The 21,008-nt window shown below is 47.2% G+C and overlaps 1 protein-coding gene across 3 annotated transcripts in view; it reads right to left on the bottom strand.

Moving 5' to 3' along the window:
* Positions 1-3,752: 3,752 nt before the first annotated feature.
* The window catches only part of Akap12 (A-kinase anchoring protein 12), an 86,043-nt gene continuing 68,787 nt past the window's right edge, over positions 3,753-21,008 (bottom strand). For 2 of the 3 annotated variants that reach the window (XM_075949726.1, XM_075949740.1), the window contains 2 exons: positions 5,651-10,679; positions 3,753-4,756 (listed from right to left, as the gene is read on the bottom strand). In XM_075949726.1, the coding sequence (XP_075805841.1) occupies positions 5,659-10,679 (5,021 nt within the window). In that variant the 3' untranslated portion in view covers positions 3,753-4,756; positions 5,651-5,658. The remainder of the gene's footprint in view (positions 4,757-5,650; positions 10,680-21,008) is intronic. The other variant, XM_075949734.1, reaches the window with a different exon arrangement.

Here is a 21,008-nt window from a genome sequence, read left to right as displayed (position 1 = left end):
TGCATGTGCTTAATGTTATGCCCAAATCTGCGAAGTCCCCGCAAAAACCAACAAGGAAACCGAGTCCCATATGTAAAAGCAAAGAGCCTTTATTTTAATCAAGTTTGCAAACTCGGTCTCTCCGCACGTCCAACGTATTGGAATAACCAGAGAGCCACCCCGGAGCTCAATTAGAATAGGGTTTTATAGTAGTAAAAGTGAGGGTGAGGGGACTCCGAGGTTTTAAGACCCCTGATTGGCTGACATTTGTCTAGGGTGTCCTGGTTACTGTGCCCTGGCAGGTGTTCCTATCTACAGGGGTTGGAATGCCAGGCATTTCCTCTGAATGGTCAGTTCTTGGGTAGGGATCAGGTAACTCCTGCAACCAGACATTGCCTCAGGGTAAACTACTGAGACTCTGGCCTCCATTTAAATTTATCAATGGCCAGAGTCCCAGGTGATAATGGTTGGAAGTAAAAAAAAAAAAAAACTTCCTTTGGGTAACCTGCCCATACTTAAGCTTACCATGGCTGGCCCCCACACTTACAAACTCTCTCTTTCCCTCCCACATGGTGATGGGAACTGAACTCAAGTCCTCTGCAAGAGAAGAAAGCTCTTAATGCTGAGGCATCTCTTAGCCTCTGTATATTGGAAAGGAAGGTGAACCGGCACCAGTGAGTTAGTTCTAAGTAAGTCTAGAAAGGACCAAAATCAGCACAGGACACACCAAGACCAGAGGGACATAGGGCAGAGAATGAGAGAAAAGACAGGAGATTGAGAATGAGGAAGAAGAGGAAAGAAGAGAGGAAGAAGGGACATTTGCCTTGGAGGACAGAGAGGAAACAGGCCTGGCCCATGGGCAAATGCTAATTTATAAAGGGAAAGGGGGAAACCCTGTGTTAGGATGCGTTGGTTTTGTTTTGATTGGGTATGTTAATGAGGTGAGCCAAAAGAGGGCTTTTGATTGCTGGATTTCAATACTTTGATAGCTGGACCAAGGCAGTAAGCCTTGGGGGGGAGGGAGGTGATCAAATAAGGGACTAGACCTTGGTGGCTAGCTAGCTTTAGTGTGTATTCTGTGGTTTAGGAAGGAGGGAAGAGGGAAGTGCAAGGTTTCCTTTCATATTCACCTTGCTTGGGTGTGCGGGATAGAGTCCTTCAAGCCTTGCCTCAGCTAGGCATGCTGATTCAGTCCTGTGTGATACCAGCCCCTCAGCACTGAGGCATGGAGATCTCAATTTTAAGGCCAGCTGTTGTTTGACCCTAGTCTTGGGGAAATGTGAAGATCTACTCACCCCAGATAGGGAAGCAACAACAAATCAAAGTAAGGTTACTTACAGGAGTAAGGGTGATGGCGCATTATCAGGAACAGAAAGGACTCAAATATAGCTGCATCACTGAGAGCCCTCCCAAAAGCATGGGTTAACCCTGATGATTAATGAATGACTTACACGTAGCTCAACAGGTCCCAAGACTGTCTCTTCTAGGCAGGTCAGTTGATCTGAACCTCTTCCAGGAAGTTTGGCTACATGGAGTATCTATCAGCTGGTTGTTAATGCTTAAATAAACTTGGGGAGGGAGGGGCCTACTGAGTCTGGTCAGTTTCAGAAAGAGCCTGAAACTCCTGAGTTGTTTACTTCCTGAGCTTCCCTGGTAGAGTGTTTCTTTAGAGGAAAATGCTACAGAAAACCAACTGCAATTTCACAATGAGCAGAAGAAGAGAGGGAGAAAGAAGGAAAGAAAGGTATTAGTTTTTTGCAATGTGCCTGTGTGTGTGTGTGTGTGTGTGTGTGTGTGTGTGAGAGAGAGAGAGAGAGAGAGAGAGACAGAGAGAGAGAGAGAGAGAGAGAGACAGAGAGAGAGCCTTTTCTTTCTCAGACACCAAGCCAAAGTTTCTGTGTAAAGCTTGGAGAAATTTTGCAAGGAACTGGGTGTGGTAGCACATGCCTCTGAATCGTAGCTGTCTGAGAGACTGACAGAAGATGATGGCAAATTTGAAGCTAGCTTGGTCAACTTGAGATCCTGGCCTGGGATTATAGTCACCATCTCAGTGGTACAGTGTTTGTGTAGCATGTGCAGGCCTTGGCTTTAGTCAACCTTCTTTCACTTCAAAAGCTGCAAGAATCTCTGTGGCTATTGTTTCCCCCAATAGAGCTCTTAATGTACCTCTGCTTCAAATTCTCTTCTCTAGATGTGTACATCCTGCTGCTGACTTCGGCATTTGCTCTTGGATATTGTGATGATGAATACTGGCGATTTGATTGGTTTTAGAATTGCCTAGGAACTACAACCCTGAGTTTGTATGTGAGGGAGTTTCCAGCCTTGGCTGGAAGGTGGAAGATCAACCCTGGATGTGGGTGGCACCATCTCATGGACTGGATCCTATCCTGAAGAAAGAGGCTGTCCTCCATCTGTCCTCCATCTTCCTGTCCCTGCTCCTGACATGCTAGGGTCCGAAGCATGCCCCATCAGAATTGAAGAGAGGAGTTCTAGTTCTTAGCTGGTCATTAGTTGTTTTCATTACTTCTCCGTGGCTGGGAAGAAACACCACGACCAAAACAACTTAATAAAAGAGCTGATTGGTGCTTACGGTTTCAGAGTATGATCCCATGAGCATCCAAGCGGGGAGAATGGTGGCAGGCGGGTAAGCAGGCATGGGGCAGTAGTTGAGTGCTTACATCTTGAGACACAACCACAAGGCAGAGAGCTAACTGAGAATAGCATGAGCTTTTGAAACCTTAAAGCCTAACCCTGCAGTGACAGACCTCCAAGTCCCACCAGCTAGGGACCAAACATTCAAATAGATGAGCCTATAGTGGGCTTCTTTTTTTTTTTTTTTTTTTTTTTTTGGTTTTTTCGAGACAGGGTTTCTCTGTAGCTTTGGTGCCTGTCCCGGAACTAGCTCTTGTAGACCAGGCTGGCCTCCAACTCCCAGAGATCCGCCTGCCTCTGCCTCCCGAGTGCTGGGATTAAAGGAGTGCGCCACCACTTCCCGGCGTGGGCTTCTTTTTTATTCAAAACACCACAGTCATTATGTCAAGTGAAGTCCACACTGACTATTCAGAAACTACAGAAAACTGTTTATGGGTTCTGCAGAGAGTAAAACTCAGCCCACCAGAATTGCAAAGCAAGCACCTTTACTTTTTATGCTGGTTTGAAGAGGTATGGCCTCCATAGACTCATGTGTTTGAATACGTGGCCCATAGGGAGTGGCACTGTCTGTCAGATGTGGCCTCATAGGAAGTGTGTCGCTGTGGAGGCGGGTTCTGAGGTCTTATGTGCTCAAGCTGTTCCCAGCGTGGCACAGTGTCCAGTTGCCTGTGGATCAAGATGTAGAACTCTCAGCTCTTTCTCCGGCAGTGTAACTGCCTGCAAGGACTGTCATGGTCATGGTGTCTTTTCACAGCAATAAAACCTTAACTAAGACACTATTCAAGCCCTCTTACCAACCCTTAGTTTTTTAAATAATAATAAAAAAAACGTCCGTCGTTCTTAGCTAGCCTGAAATTTCAGCAAATCTCTTTGTTTGCCTTCTGAGTGGTGGGGTTACAAGTGTAGGTGTGTCCTGCGACACCTGGTTCCACTGGTTTCCTTCAACAAAAGCCATCCCCATCGTGGCTTCCTCTGTGTGCCAAACCAGGACAAAGTGACATCTTCCTGGGTGCCTGGTAAGAAAGCTCCAGCTTCTTCCTCTTCTCTTCTTGTCAGTATATTTATTCTAACACAGTACGTATAGGACCCAGGCCCCTTAGCACCTACTAAAAATGAGTGGCTCTAAGTGAAGCAAATATTTTATTTAAATCAGCTGTCAAATCACAGTTTATCCAAATGAACATAATGCAACATTGTTCTTAAAAGGGGCACAGATACAACACAGACACACTCCAGTATCTATCAAAATACCATTTATAAAGAGCAGGACTCGCTTCGTTCTGCGTATGAATTCGATCCAGCATATAAGAGTACAATCAAAAAAGTACAACGGATTTCCTTCTTCATAAGATGGAATGCATCTCACGGCCTTAGGCACACTCATCTGTCCATGTCATTAAGAGAAGGGGTTTAATCTGCCACTAAAGAGACTTTTTTCCTACCTGGACTGGATTAGAAAGAAACACGTCACAGTAATATTGGGACATTCCGGATGTTTCCAAATGGCGTTTTATTTCTGAGCTCGATATGCATAGGGAAACGACCACGTTCAGGAGACGGCTAACCCACAAACCTAAGCATCAGTGAACTTTAAAAAGACTTGTACCTTCCTCTCAGGAATGTTATTTCTCTGTTTGCCACAGGTTATAGTTGAGGCTTGGGGCTTCTCGAAGCTTCATGATGGCTGCACGCCCGTTACATATTGCATAATACAAAAGGCATGTGCTTAAACGTTAGGAAAAAAATATACAATAGGTACAGGAGGAGGATTACATAAAACATACATATAAATACAGAAGGGAGAACGCTCCAGTTTGAGAAGTAGAACTAGGTATTGCCGACATCGGTTCCAGGCTGAGAATGTAGGACCTTAAATCAGAAATATATGGTGTACCAAGGCGGGGAAAAAAAAAATCAAAGCAGTTTTGAAACAAGGAAATGTTAGCTGGCTCTAGCTCCCGGTGAAACCTCAGGATTGTCGGGGTGCTCTCCAAGGTTGAAATCAGTGGATAGCCCAATCTCTGAATCTCAAGGGCTCGGCAGTCTTGGTCTCAAGGTCCCAACAGCAGCATTTTGTTCCGTGGCTTGTCTTCACATTCTGGTCTCGCAAGTATACAATGAGTAACTGTAGGAGGAAGAGAGGAGAGAGAGAGAAATAAAAAATCTCTTTTCCACCCTCAAGTTACTGTCAACAGAGCAATCACACAAGAGCTATGGGGACGGGCTGCCTGGGATTCTGGACCTGAACTCCACTAACAGGAAAAAAAAGGGTTGGCTAGACAGCTCAGGAGCTAAAGGTGTTTACTACACAAGCTGGAGACCTGAGTTCAATCCTCAGAAGGTGTCCTCTGACCCACCCCACCCCCCCAAACATACACCACAGCATAGGCACCCTACCCCGCCCACATTATGCGGGCATGAACACATACAATGATATGACAGGAGAGACTGAAGGCAGAAGTCAAGTCCAGACTGGGCTACACGGGGAGACCCTGTCTCTAAAAATCAATTAAGAGGCCAGGACATGGTGGCGTATGACCTTAATTCCAACACTCTGGAGGCAGAGGCAGGCAGATCTCTGTGAGTTTGAGGTCTATAGAGCGAGTTCCAGGACCAGCCAAAGATGCACAGAGAAACCCTGTCTCGAAAAAACAAACAAACAAACAAAAGATTTAGTGGGATTCTGATAAGAAAAAAACAAAATAAAATGGCCTAGTGGTTAAGAGCACTGACTGCTCTTCCAGAGAATCCAGGTTCAGTTCCCAGCACACACATGGCAGCTCACGGCTGCTATAACTCCCGTTCAAGAGAAATCCACACACCCTTTGATAGGCAAAACTTCAATGCACATAAAAAATAAATTTAAAACAGAAAACCAAAAGAAAAAATAAATATCAACTAGACCTTCCTCTAGTTGGTTATTATGTCCCGCTGAAAGGTCTGTATAAATTGATTATTTGCCGTGTAACTGTATGGCTGTAGGGCGGAGAATCAACCTCCCAGAAGCAAGTCTACCTACCCAACATCTTAGGATTCTGCCAAGTCCCCCTCTGGCTCCTGTAGGTCTTCTTCTGTTGGGAGCTTCATCTCTTTGACTGACTCAGTGGACATTTTTCCTTCTTGAATTCCTACTTCCCGGGCATCTCCCTCCTCCGTTAGCTTTGGTCCATTGGTGTCTGGAGACTCTTTGGTTAGATTTCCGGAGGCATCCGCCTCTGCCTGGGCTGAGCTTTGGTGTTTGGGGCCATCAGCAGCATGCCCCCTTTGATCTTTGGATTCAGATGGCAGCTTCTGGACACCTTCTCCGAATTTGGCACAATCATCGCCTGGCACAGGTTTTGTTCCACTTCCGTCTCCCTCTGCTCCGAGTGGGGCAATGACCCGCTCGCACTGCTGGTCTTTGATACTGGCACTTTTGACTGCAGGCATGTTGGCCTTTTCTGAAGCCTCGCTCATGCCTTTGGATACATCAGAAAGGGCAAGTTCTTCTTGGGCTGTGGTAGTCACTGCTTCATCCTGGGCCAGGACTTGATGGAGGCTTTCTTCTTTGTCCAGCATTTGTTGAGCCTCCTGGCTGTCTGCCTGCATCACCGGGACTTGGGCCTGTGTGTCGGAAGCAGAGGCTGTGGGGGCCATTTCTGTACGTGAGAACTGGTCAACGGCAGTCTGGATGATGTTCTGGACAAGCTTAGTGCTCTGGCTCTGAAGTTCCAACACCTCAGAGGCAGTCTTAACGACTCCCTCCTTCGCTGCCTCTCCTTGACCACCAACCTGCTCGTCACCTTCATCTGATCCCTCTTTCTGGGATGCGCTCATCTCTCCTTGACCACCAACCTGCTCGTCACCTTCATCTGATCCCTCTTTCTGGGATGCGCTCATCTCTCCTTGACCACCAACCTGCTCGTCACCTTCATCTGATCCCTCTTTCTGGGATGCACTCATCTCTCCTTGCAGGTCAGAGTGGAGGGTGTTTTCAGGAGCGGGTGATGCTATTGCTGGGACTGACTCTGCCTGAGACTCGGGCCCCGAGGCCACAGTGTCCTCTCCAGGCTGAGGAGTCCAGCAGTCACCCTCTTCAGAGGACTTCTCTGCTGGCATTAAATGCACACCCACAGACTCCAGACTTTCACTTGCTTCTGAAATCGTGACAGTTTCCTCAGCCTCTCTCACAGGTTCGGCTGTGGGAGTGACTGGTGGCTCCGAGCTTTGAACCTCTACACAAACTGCTTTGTCTTGGTCTGGGAGAGAAGAGCTTCCTTTCTCTGAGTCGGACACATCAGCTGTTTCGATGGGCTGTGGGGGGGCTTCTTCAGGCTCAAAAGCAGCCATTTTTTGCTCGCGTTCTTCACTCACGTGCTCTGGCTTTGCCTCCATTTTCTCCTTTTCGACACCAGTTTCCACCTCTCTCTCCTCTGGGCTAGGACTCTGCCCCTCCGGATTCTTGCTTTCTTGACATTCAGGGGCTCCCAATACTTCATCGTCACGTTCCACTTCAGCAATCTTCTCTCGACTGTCAGGTCCATCTGTGTATACAGACCCCTCAGGTCCTTCAACACATAGTTTGTCTGTGACTTTTTCACCAAGGAGGCCAGCCTCCTGACCCACCTCAGTCTGTGCCAAAACAGGCACCACTTCCACAAGCTCTTGCCGTGTAGGTTCTAGGATGTCTCTTTCTGGTTTTCCCCCATGTTCCTCTTGGGGTGGAAAAGCCGGTGGTACTGAAGGTTCCTCCTCCTGAGCGGGAGCTACCACTGCCTCTGGGACCTGCAACTGCCCGTCAGTTGCGATGGCTTCACTGTCCTGGCTTTCGATGGCCTCGTCTTGCTGCGTCACGTCGGGTGTATCTGACTCTGCTAGGGGGGTGCTTCCGTTTGTCTCGCTGTCATCTGTCAGGGTCTCGGATGACTCGGGGGCTGCAGCTTGATCCACCAGCTGCTGGGGCTCTATAAGCTGGCTTGCGGTGACCTGCTCCTTCAACTCTACACCCGCTGTGACTTCGGGAACTTCTGTAAGGCTCTCTGGTGCAGTCTGAACAACATCAGAGCCCTGGGCAGAATGCTCAGTTTCAGCTTCAGCTCCCTGCATGGGTTCTTCCGGCACGACATCCCTCTCTTTCTCCACAGCTGGCACTTCGGAATCTTCTTCCACCTCCTCCACCTTCTCCAGGGCTTTGGGCCCTGCTCTCTGGGCGGCAGGCGCCTGTGACTCCCCTTTCACCTTTTCTGCCACTGCCTGGAGGATAGCTTGTGTCTGTCGTTCCTGCTCTTCTCTGTCCTGCACACCACCCTCTACCTCCTGGACTGGGGTGGCTTCCTCTGTGGTGTCTGGGGAGTCAGTCAGTTGGGAAACCGCTGACACCATGTCTGTGGTCTCTTCTGCCCCCGAGGCTTCGGTGGCTTCTTCAGCGTGGAGGGCTTCTGTGGTTTCTGCAGCTGTCACAGCTTCTGAGGTGATTTCCACCTCGCTGATGACCGTGTCGTCATGGGCATCTTGGCCCTCTGGTAAGGTCTGGGTGACCGCAGGGGCTTCTTCTGCAATGATGTCTCTTTCGGTGACCTCCTCAGTGGATGGCGTGGCTTCGTCTTCGGCGTGTTCAAGGGGTTCTGTCACAGAAGCGGAGATCCAAGAAGGAGACCGCTCTTCGGCACTGGTGACCGCCCTGGTCCCGTCAATGACGGTCACACTCACGGTGTGAACCAGGGTCTTACTAAGCTCCTCAGACACATACACAGCCCCCTCTAGCTGGGGTCCTTCCTCACTCTCCTTGACCTGCTGGGCTTCCATCTTCTCCCTTTCTACCGCGTCGTACTCAGACAGAGGTACGACGGCAGGGACATCCGGGTCATCATCATTGATTTCTGTGGGCCCTGTATCTTCGGTAGTGGCCTGTTCTTGCTTCCCATCTGGCCTTTTCTTCCGCCGTCCAGGAATAAATTTCTTAATGGAAACCCAAGACTCTTCTTTACCTGGTTCAACATCTGAAGCCAATTGCTCTGTACCGGAGTCTTCCGCTTTCTCCTCCAGCTTTGACTTGGATTTTTTTCGTGGCGTGACTAATCTTTTAAATGACTCCCAGGTGGAGACACCTTCCCCTTCAGAAGGGCTTCCGGCCGGCTCGGGTGAAGAACTTCCTTGCGCTTGCTCGTGTTCCTGGGTGATGGCAGGGGCAGATTCGGTTCCGGCTTCTTTGTCTTTGCTGGTCTCCTCCGCTCTGTGACCATCCCCTCCCACTGTTCTCGGCCCTCCTTCATCATCGGAAGAGGATGCCTTCCTTGCCCTCTTCTTGGAGGACCCCACACAAATTAACGCCTCCCATGACACCGAGGTATCCACCTTCCGCTTCGGTTCTTCTGGCTTCTGCTCCTCTCCAACTGTCTTGGCTTCCTCCTGCATTTCTGACATGGTGCTCTCTGTGGATGACAGCGTGGCGCTCTTGACCTTGTCCACTTCTTCTTCCTTGTCGCTCTCAGAAGGTCTTCGAACCCGCTTCTTGGGTGTCACCATCTTTTTGAAAGATGCCCAGGGGGTGATTCCTTCCCTTTTTTTGTCCCCATCAGAAGTAGCTCCTTCCTCGACTTCCCCTTCCTGCTGTGCTTCCGACAGCCCTTTCTCCAGACATGTGATCTCCTCAGGCTCTTCTGGGGAGGATGCCGAGCTCTCTCCCTTCTGTTCGTCGGCACTCTCTGGGGACTCAGTTTGGACCTGTTGGTGTTCTCCTGGTTCTTCGTCTCCTCCGCCCCCTCGTTTCCCCTTCTGCTTCTTCCCAGACAGCTTCTTTAAGCCAGAGCTACTGAAGAGTTTCTTCAAAGGGCTCCCCTGTACCTTGATCCTCTCTTGAGAGGACAGCATCTCCGCCTCACTGACAATGCCTTCCGGGTGTTTGGGCAACATCTTTTCATCAGGACTTAGATCTGTCAGCTGTGTGTGGTCACCTCCAGAGACACACACTTCTTTGCTCTTCGGAACCAGGTCCTCAGCAGGCTCAGCTTCCTGAGAGGCCTCCTTGGTCTCAGCTGGTTTTTCGGGGGGCACGGATACTCCTGTTTCTTTCACATCCTCGTCTGCCTCTTTCCTCCCTTCCTGCTCCTCCGCCATTTTCTCTACGGTGCTCACATGGACCTCCGCAACAACTTCTTGGTGGACTTCTATTTTATCATCAAACACTTCCGTTGCCAAGGGAGCACACTTCTCTACCAATCCATCCAGGCCAGCCTGGTCTTCCAAGGGTAGCTCCACCTTCTCATAATCTGCGGACAACCTGGCCTGATTTGTGTCTTCTGTGGACTCCTGCTGCTCGGAGGCTGGGGCATGCTCAGAAGGACCTTCTGTCTTTTCATTTTCTTCCTCATTGACTTTTTCTGCCTCTTGCTCCTTTTTCTTCTCAGAAGTGTCCAGCTCATCATCCTTCGGCTTCTTGAAGCTGGTCTTTTTGCGCCAGCCAGCCCAACCGTGAGTGAAGAATTTCTTGAAGGAAGACGTCGTCTCGCCACTGACTGGACTGGTTGGAGATTCTGCGGACTTGGTGGGTTCTTTTTCTTGCTTTTCTTCTTCGTTTTTGGCTTCTTCCTCAGCCACTTGGCCAGATTCAGCCTGAAGGGGAATTTCTTCTGTGCTGCTCTGTGTTTTCTTTGTGGTGTCTTCTGGCTTCTCGGTGGATTGCTTCAGCTCTCTTTCTTTGGATGCTGACTCTCCGGTTTCCATGACGGGCTCCTGGTGGTCACCTGCTCCCACTGTGGCTTCTGCCCCTTCGCCTTCATCCTTTTTGACAGTGAGTAGCTGGACAGTATCAGACTTCTCATTTTTATCCTTTTTCACAGTGAACTTAAAGCCGACAAACTTAAATACCTTCTTAAAGCCAACATCATTAGCCTGGGACTCAGCGGGCTGTGCCGTGTCTTCTACGTTGCTTTCTGAAGCAGGGATCTGTTCGATTATTTCAGGCGTCTCCTCCTGCCCATCCTTTGTGATGTCTTCAACAACTGCAGAGTTGGCAGCCATTTCTTTAGCTCGGTCTTTTTCTCTCACATCTTCTGACTCTCTCTGTCCAACTATTAACAAAGAGAAAGGAAAAATTATTTATTCAACAAACATAATACTCTCCTTAATACTAAGGAAAGGTAGAAAATGCGGGTATTTGCAAATGTTTAGGTGGGCAATAACTACTCCTATCAAAGGGCCATCAAGACTTCAAGTTCAAAGGTTCTTCACGCTTTTCCTTTTTCTTTGCCTTTCCTTGGTTACCAAGAAATGAGTTGCACTGGCTGGAGAGATGGATCAGTGGTTAATAACAGCAGCAGTTTCTAGAGGATCTGGACTCTATTCTAAGCTTCCTCACGTTAGCTGGGTCCAGCTCCCTCTTGTGGCCTCTGTGGGCACTGAACACACATAGTGCACAGGTATACATGTAAGCAAAACACAGAAGTGTAAAAAAAATCTTAAAAAGCAAGCAAACAAACATACAAAATCAAAATCCAGTAAATGATGATCAAGGAGTATTATTTAAATGGGGGGAAGGGGGCCCTGGAAGAATGACTTAGCTGGTTTAGATGACAGCTCACAACTGTAACTCCAGTTCCAGTGGGTCAGACACGCTCACACAGACATACATACGGGCAAACCACCAATGCACACTAAACAAAAATAAACTAAAAAGAAAGTCAAGTTCAGCATGGTGAGGCAGAGTCAGGTAGATTTCTGTGAGTTCCACGCCAGCCTGGTCTACATAGCGAGATCCAGGACAGTCAGAGCTACATAACAAGATGGTCTTCCTGAAATAAATAAAAAACCAAATAAACCAAAATAATAATAAAAAAATTAAAATGGTGGTAGGAAATAGTACATAAAGTCAAGGATCAAAAGTTGCTTAATTCGCCAGGCGGTGGTGGCGCACACCTTTAATCCCAGCACTTGGGAGGCGGAGGCAGGTGGATCTCTGTGAGTTCAAGGCCAGCCTGGTCTACAAAGGGAGTTCCAGGACAGGCTCCAAAGCTACAGAGAGACCCTGTCTCAAAAAACCAAAAAAAAAAAAAAAAAAAGATGCTAAATTCAAGCCAGGTGGTGGTGGTGGCCCTTTAATCCCAGCACTTGGGGAGCAGAGGCAGGCAGATCTCTGTGAGCTTGAGGCCAGTCTGGTCTGCACAGTGAGTCCCAAGACAGTCAGAGAAACTCTGAAAAATAAAAAAGTTGTTAAGTTTGGTGTGGGAGGTCCTTCTGTGTATGTGTGGCTTTTATTGGCTAATGAATAAAGAAACTGCCTTGGCCTGTTGATAGGGCAGAACTTAGGTAGGCCGGGAAAACTGGACTATTAGGGGAGGGAGATACTATGGAGCTGTTGCTGGAGACAGATGTGTTGAAACGTTGCTGGTAGGCCACGACCTCATGGTGATGCACAGATTAATAGAGACAAATTAAATTAAGATGTAAGAGTTAGCCAATAAGAAGCTAGAGCTAATGGACCAAGCAGTGATTTAATTAATACAGTTTCTGTGTGATTATTTCGGGTCTAAGCTAGCCAGGCAGCTGGGACAAACAAGTGGGCTTCCTTCTATATAAATTCACTGGGTAAAAAGTTGGTCAGGAAGCCTAAAGTGTCAGAGTATCAACACACAGGTGATAATTTCAAAAGGAACAAACAAACAAGACACAAAACCTTTACAATGGAGAAATCTAAAGGATGCCATCATAACCACGTGATCAGGTCTGACATCCTTGTAGGAGGCCCCAAGAAGGCACATGCCAGTCACAGTGGACAGAATCCAGTTGTGAGGAAACAATCAGTCAAATGCACAGTGTCCCACATCTGTTGAGCACAATGTCACAAAAGGCCAAAAGTCAAGCATCAAGGCTTGCCTGCAAGAAACTTCAAATGGGTGGAGAGAGAGGCAGAACGTGTGTGGAAGGCTATAGATGCTCGTGGTTTTTTTTCTATGAAATGGCATTAAAAAAAAAAATAACTGGAGCCTGGTGGTGGTGATGCATGGCTTTAATCCCAGCACTGGGAGGCAGAGGCAAGGGGATCTCTGTGAATTCAAAGCCAGCCTGGTCCACAGAGTGAGTCCCAGGACAGCCAGGGATACAGAGAGAAACCCTGTGTTGAAAAACAAAAAGAAACAAATCTTCGGTGTAAAAAGCAAGACTATATGCAATGTACTGAAGCTGGGGGTCATAGGTAACTGTAGTAACTAAGAGAATTAGCAACATAGCAGATCCCACCCGGCTCCAGAATCAGACAGATATTCACTCAGAAAGGCCACTCACTGAGAGGGTATGTTTGGGTCCTGGGGGGAGGTGGTAAGAATGAATGATTTAAGATGAGATGGGGTTTATTTCTGATAAAAAGGGAGGCAGATTTTGATTGACTAAACAAATAACTTCATTTTAGCCTAAATCCTCTGGCCTGTCTTCCATATATTATCATCACCATAGAGGAGAGCTAGGTATATAATATGACTAGGTGTGTAATGTTTTAGTTTGTTTTTCCCAGTCTACTTTCCTCTACATGATATGTACTTCTTCATCTACCAGATTAAAAACTGTTAGCATTTAAACTGGCACAAAATTTGGCTACTTGGAAGGCAAAAGTAGGCAGATTGCTAGTCCAGTACCAGTGTAGAGGACACAGTAAGACCTTGTCTCAAAATACTATAAAGGCTGGGGATGTAGCCCAGTGGCGAGTATTTGCCTAATATGCACAAGGCCCTGTGTTCTACACGCAGGACCAACAATAAAGGGAGGGAGGGTGCTGGGAAACTGGGATAGCTTCATCTATCTTTAACAAACTCAAGTCACCCACAGCAGTATAAGAGGACGATGGATAATACTTGCATATTTCAAAATTGCTAAAAATGAGTTTTAGAGGTGTCAACACAATAACACGGTAGCATAATAGTTATGTTAATTGGCTTGATTGAATATAGTTTGTACACGGAGCCAGGATCTTGGAGTTCTTGGCCTCCAGAACCACATGCCAAATAAATTTCTGTTTACCACTTAAAAAGTGAAAAAAAAAAAGGAAGGGGGATCAAAAAAAATTGTACTTTGGTGAAAAAAGCAAACCCTAGAAATTATTATTTCTTCAATATTATTTCAAAATTATTACTTATTATCAAAATTATTATTTCACTTTTGAAAATAAAGTGTTACCCAGGCAGTGATGGTGCAAGCCTTTTTTTTTTTTCTCCCGAGACAGGGTTTCTTTGTGGCTTTGGAGCTTGTCCTGGAACTAGCTCTGTAGACCAGGCTGGTCTCGAACTCACAGAGATCCGCCTGCCTCTGCCTCCCACGTGCTGGGATTAAAGGCTTGCACCACGCCTTTAATCCCAGCACGTGGGAGGCAGAGGCAGGTGGATCTCTGAGTTCCAGGCCAGCCTGGTCTACAGAGCAAGTTCCAGGACAGTCAGAGCTACACAGAGAAACCCTGTCTCAAAAAATAAAAATCAAAACAAACAAAACAACAACAACAAAAAAAAAATCCCCAGAACTTCAAACTTTTTTTTTATAAAGCATCATATTAAACATTGAGGTAAACATCCAAAGCTAAATGAAAACTCAGACACAATTCCAGTTATACTGCTTATGGTGTCGAGTCTTTTTCTGCATTGAAGAGCAACCCTTAATTCGCTTCTGGTAGGAATGTCAATTTGGGCACCCAGGCGATGGCAATCAGCCCGATCCAGCTACAGACATTCTGTGTCTGGACACACGGGACTCTCTAGTCAACACACCACACAGTTACTCATACAACCATGTTCGTTGCTGCACTACTCAAACACCAGGATATGGAATCAGCAAAGAAAATGATGACATGGATGTGTGGAAATGCCACAATGAAACCTGTGGTCTGCTAACCTAAAAATATCGTACACACTTCCTCACTAATTCTGAGCAGCATTTGAAATAAGGAAACTGGCTTGTTTCCACCTGTTCCCATTAAAAGTCAACACTGGACAGTTGGTGCATTCCCATCAACCGTTCCTTTTTTTCCCTGTGTTTGATTTATTCTGAGGCAAGAGTTCGCATATCCAGGGCGACCTCCAGGCGGGAGATGCTAGGATAACCTCGAACTTCTGACTGAGGTTACAGAAATACACCACTAAGCCCATTAATGCTGTCCCGAGGATTGAACCCTGGGCTAGGCAAGCTCAGACTCTAGTCCAATGTTTACAAATATTCTAACGCAGGATGGGGAGGGGGTAGAACTGTGGTTGGAATGTAAAATGAAATTTGAAAATAATTAATTAAAAATATTTTAATGCAAGAAGAGATTTTACCTCCTTTCCCCCTTTTAATTCTGCATTGGAATCCTTAGAGTTGAGCTGAAGGACACAAAAACAAACAGTATCCCAGCCAACTAGCAGGACCAAAAAGGTTCTTGACAATGAAAATGGCTACGCAATAGGGGACTGCTTTATGAATTCTTAAATCTTAAGAAGTCTTCAAGTCTTAACTGGCCTACAAGTCTACAATACTCGTGCAGGGAAAATCTTAGTATTGTCAGAACAATCTTCAGATGCAACCCACCTCATCCGCATGGCATCCATTTTTCCCCATTTGCCTGTAATTTTGTACACTCACAGTTTTGTGGGTCTCGGCCTCCACTTGCCTCCTGCTTCAGCCAACCCCAATCTGTACAGAATTTACAGGAAGGTTCTACTTCCAAAAATTCGGCCTCTAAATTAGCCAAGCTGGCGAATATCTGGTGGCACGGAGCCTTGCGCTTAGTCCTCGCAACTACCACGCCCAAGGCCGTTTCAGTCAGTTTCCAACAGGACACAGAAATGTCCTCGTGCACCCCTGTGGCGCACACGCGCATTCGCACAGCCTATATCCTGCCGTCCCACGTCATGCGCCGTGGTGCTTGAACCCACAGCGATGCCTTGGCCACGCGCCCACACACTGTGACGCAGCGGCCCACGCAAATAGACGCCACCCACCTCCCTCCACGCTCCGTGCTTGCTCTCTCCAGACTGGGGAGTACAATGCCTTTTCCAGTCTTGAATCATTTTCTGTTTTCCCTCTGCCAGCCACCTCTGTCCCTTTTCCAAGCTAGGGTATGGTCCTGAAGGCTGTGCCCTCTGTCTGGCCAGTGATATCTGCTCTTGGGGTAGCCTCAAGTATTGTCCCTGTGTTAAAAATCTATTATACTCATCTCCGGGTAGCTTGAGGTGGTTTTAGTAGGTGCAGTACATGACCTTTATGGAGGCTTGATTTGGGCTCTCTCTCCAAGGCCGAGGCCTCTTCAAGAGCAGGGAGCTCAGGATTGAAAACCTAAGCGTTCCATCCTGGCTTGCTATGAACCTCAGGAAAACGGAGAGAAAGTGGACTGGGAACCACACCCACCAAAAGAGGTGTTGCCATTCCCAGCCTCGGGGCTACTTGCTTTGGGCGAGGGCGGGGTGGGGTGGGGTGGGGGTGGCGACTTAGACGGGACACGAAGGACACCCTCTACTTACAACAGAAGTTATTCCACCAGGGCATGGTGGTGGGTGGCCGCGGAAAGCGGCCCGCGTGGCCCCGCCAGCCGCTCCCGGCTGCCCCATTGCGGGACACCAACCGGCTGCGGCGCCGTCACCGGCCACCCAGGTTTTTGAGAGGGGCACCCTTGAGGACGGCTACATACGTCACAGAGGGGCGGGGGGAGGGGGGCTGTCTGCCAGGTGACCAAGGCAAGCCCCTCCCCCCACACCAGAAGGTTCTAGGATCACGTGTGGGGGCTTCCCCCTCTTCCCTAGTTCGCGATTATGTAATGGGTTCTCCCATAGTTCCTGACCACCTATATATGATTAGCTAGTTAATCCTCAGAGTAATGGCCACAGGCACACAGGACACATCTCTGAGTGGGTTTGGCTTGGGAGTGAGTGCTTTGTTTATAAAAAAAAAAAAAAACTAACTTCCAGGGCCAAGTTCTTCCCTATAACCACATAAATAAAATCTTAGAACTTGAAGGCAGAGCTTCCAACTGTCTCAGAAGACACAAAAACTTCAAAAATGGCGATATAGGGAGAAGGCCCCTATAGTGACTTGGGGCGGGCAACTGGTCAGTTTATTCCAATACTAAACATTTCTTTATCCTGTGAGATGGCAGTCGTGATCCTTGGCACTCACATGGAACCCAGCAGGTAGTTGTGTAAGAAGATCTTGGGTTGACAGGAGATTGGAGAAGGAAGAATGAATAGGTACTAAGGGGAGAGTTAGGGACACTATACTTTCTGATACTAATTATATTGAAAGTATACATCCTCCTGACCTGTCAAAATCCATAGGACATAAACCACGAGGACTAAACCCATACACTGCACACTCTTGGGTGTTGATATATGCAGGAAGGTTCCATCATACAATCAAAATGAAGGCCCACTTTGGGAAAGGATTTGGCAGTGAAGACTACAAGGGATACATGAAAACTTTGAATTCTGGCTAACTTTTCTATGAATCCAAATGGCTCTTTAAAAAATGGGGACGGGACTGGAGAGAGGGCTCAGCAGTTAGGAGCAATGGCTGCTCTTCCAGAGGTCCTGAGTTCAATTCCCAGCATCCACGTGGTGGCTCACAACCATCTGTCTATAATGGGATTCAATGCCCTCTTCTGGCATGCAGGAATACATGCAGACAGAATACACATACATAAAAAATTAAAAGAAAAAAAAGCTGGTTTCTTTAGCTCCAGATGAGTAAATGGTCACTGTCTTATATTGTCTTACAGCACTTTGGGGTAACTGAAGCTGACTTGTGGCACCTTGAGTCAGGTGTGAAAAGAGACAAGCACAGAGTTCATCTTTTGGATTCTATACACTTTCAAAGCATGAACATCCTCCCCCCACCCCAAGTCATCACAATGTTTTAAACTTGTAAACACCACAGGACAAGAACAAGGGCTGGTACCTGTCACCTCTCACATGTGGAGGGAACATTGCTGTATGCCCGAAGCAGACAATTAGGGTTGTTTGAATGTGAAAAGTGGGGTTCCTTCATGCTTAACAGTCATGCTTTTTAAAATAAACCAACCAAACAGAAGAACACACACACCATCCACCAAGATTACTGGCCATCAATTTGAAACAAAGTGGGGGAGGGGAGAACTGGCTAAGACAAGAAGTATTGATGATGCTAAATCAGAATGTGTGTCTTTGAGAGACTTAGAGGAACAACCGGTTCTACAGCAAGGAAGCTGAGGAGTAGGGTGGAAGCCACTCAATAACTTGTAAGGGAGAAGTGTCACTGTGCACAGTATCCTGAAAAAGTCACCCATGATGCATTCTGGCTAACAGTACAATCCCAGCTAAGAGTAAAATCCCTAAATTGAACCAAAGGAGATGGGCACGCATAAAATAAAGGCACCCCCCCCCCGCTCCCCCCCAAAATTCTACATTAGGGCTGCAAAATGCAAAATCCTCTGCGTGAAATGCAGCCACTACAATCACAAAGCCCAGCAGCTGCAGGTACCTGTCCCGGGTTTGCATAAGAACAGTCAGGCTGGGTGGCTGGGGGGAAAGGGGCGAGGCTATCTCTCGCTGCTAAGCTAAAAGGTTTGCTAGGAATATAGATCAGAGAGAGGATGATGATTCATTGCCTTCAGAGCCTTCCACTGATGACCAGTGGGTACCTCCAATTCAGTTTCCAATCCAGCACTCACCCAACACAGATGGCCCTGGTTAAACTGAATGGGTCACCAAATAAACCAAGGCATGAGCCTGGAAAAGGCACTGGTAGAGATAAGAGCAGGAGCTCGACAGAGATTGGGTGAAAGGGGTCTAAGGGAGACGTGGGAGGAGAGGCAATGGGCATCACTAGTACGTCATAAACACGGAGGAAACTGTCCAAGAACAAATTGTTCCACAGGGCCACTGTGATAGTTCATTGAGGAAAGGTGCCTATCACCACCAATCCTGATGACCTGAATTTTATCCTAGGGAAGCCACAAGGTAGAAGGAGAGAACTAGTTCCCACAACGTTGTCCTCTGATCCCCACTAAAGTGTGGCGGGATTCACATGTATGCATGCACACACACACACACAAAATTGTAAATCGTCAGATGGTGGCGGCGCAAGCCTTTAATCCTAGAATTTGGGAGGCAGAGGCAAGGTGGATCTGAGAATTCTAGGCTAGCCTGGTTTACAGAGTGAGTTCCCGTCTCACACACATATAGCTACCCTTGAATTTTGAGAGTCCAATGTCTGAGTGCTGGGATTGCAGATGGATAAGATGAGAAATACAGCGTTCCCCTCCCCTAAAGGGTCAGAGCATCATACTGGACACAACCAGCCCATCCTCCTGCCCATGTACTTCCCAGTGAACCAGATGCCTAGTCCTCGGGTTGGCGCTTTACATTTTGGCTGAAACACTATTATTACTAGTAATTAATAAGCCGGCTGGTTATGATCCTTAAAAACTCAGGTCGCTTTAAAAGTGTTTCCTTTTCCCAAACAAATGTGCTTATTGCTCTGTGGGTTTTGTTTGTTTCTCTTTGACAGGGCCTCCTATAGCCCGAGGTGGATATGAACTAACTATATACCTGAAGCTGGCCTTGAACTTGTAATACTCCTGCCTGCATTTCATACATGCTGAAATTAGAGATGTGCACGACCATATCCAAGTTCTTAGCTGACTTTTGTGAATTCCAAAAGTCTATAGACAGGTAATTACTGATAGGCAATCTATAGGAAAAAGGATTCCTATAAAGACAATGTGAAGAGATGACGGCTATTTAGTTTTTTTTTTAAATAAGTTGTTTGATGTTTTGCCAAACTGTGGCTTAATGACTCATTTTTATGTCCCTCCTCCAGTAGTTTGTCGGTCCTCTCTTTTGTGGTCAGACTGCAGAGCTCACAGGCAGTGTGACTCCCTGATGGAGTTTGAACAGAAGAGGGCAGTGTTGTCCAGCCAGCTGCTGGTGGCCTATAAGGTGCAAGAACTGAGCTGAAGTCACACACAGGCAGTCCACATGCACTTTCAAACTCAGCAAAACTGCAAATTGTGCCGGGGCCTTTAAGAACAAAAAAGCCCCAGCACTCAGGAAAGAAGGAAGAAGGAGAAGAAGGAGGAGGAGGAGGAGGAGGAGGAGGAGGAGGAGGAGGAGGAGGAGGAGGAGGAGGAGGAGGAGGAGGAGGAGGAGGAGAAAACCCTTAACTTCCAATACAAACCTGTCCAGGGTGTTAAGCAAAGAAAGCCAGCGTTTCAAGTTGGTTCTCTTACTTTTTCTATCATGTAAAAACCGTGGCTCCCTCACCCCATTTGGACTTGCAGGAGCCTGGAGGGGCCTCATGTTCATCTATGTTTTTCTACCATCCTTTACCCACAATTCTTCACTCTTTTAGCTGTCACTGGTCCACCAGTACTTGGAACATTCAAACCACCCATTATTTCCCCAGTCCTGGCTGGAGGTAGAGATCCCTAGAGCGGACATTATTCTCCTCTACCTGTGGTCGGCCAGAGCTCCTGACAGGGTATATTCACAAATAATACTTAGTAAGCAGAGACTTGTTTGGGGGAGGGTCTCACATGCCCAATTCCTTATGTAGCTGAGGCTAGCCTTGAACTGCGATTGCCTGCCTCCACCTCCCCAAGTGCAGTGATTACAGGTTATGTACCACCAGGTCCAGCTTGAGAAGCTATTAAATGTTTTAATAAATACAAAATAAAAAAACAACAACAACAAAAAAGCCCAAAGACATGGGGGTGCCTGCCAGAGAAGAGACCTAGACCAACAAGCTTCTAATGCAGCAGTTCTCAGCCTGTGGGTCATGGACCCCTTCAGGGGTCACATATCTGATATCCTTCATGTCAGATATTTACCTTATGATTCATAACAGCAGCAAAATGACAGCTATGAAATAATTTAATGGCTGGTGATCACCACAACATGAAGAATTTTTTTAAAGTAATTTTTTTTCTTCTGTGTTTAGATTTATTTATTTATTGTGTATACAGCATTCTACCTGCATGTATGCCTGCACACCAGAAGAGGGCACCAGATCTCATTAGAGATGGCTGGGAGTCACCAGGTGGTTGCCGGGAATTGAACTCAGGACCTCTGGAAGAGCAGCCAGTGCTCTTAACCTCTGAGCCATCTCTCCAGCCCTCAACATGAAGAATTATATTGAAGGGTCGCAGCATTAGGAAGGTTGAGAACCACTGCTCTAACGGGAGGGAAAGAAGAAGATGGCAGATAAGAAAACTGCAAATAGAATAAAGCGAGACAGGTATGGTGTCCCGCGCCTTTAATTGCAGCACTCTGGAGGCAGAGGGAGATGGATCTCTGAGAAGGTCAGCCTGGACTACATAGGAAGTTCCAGGTCAGCCAAAGCTACATAGTGAGATCCTGTCTCTCTCTGTTTCAGTCTCTGTCTTGCAAACGCGTGCGTGTCCGCGGGCACACACA

Source organism: Microtus pennsylvanicus, chromosome 1 (assembly GCF_037038515.1).
Source record: "Microtus pennsylvanicus isolate mMicPen1 chromosome 1, mMicPen1.hap1, whole genome shotgun sequence".
NCBI lineage: Eukaryota > Metazoa > Chordata > Mammalia > Rodentia > Cricetidae > Microtus > Microtus pennsylvanicus.
The sequence above is the reverse complement of the archived record's forward strand: the minus strand, read 5'-3'. Positions and strand labels throughout refer to the sequence as shown.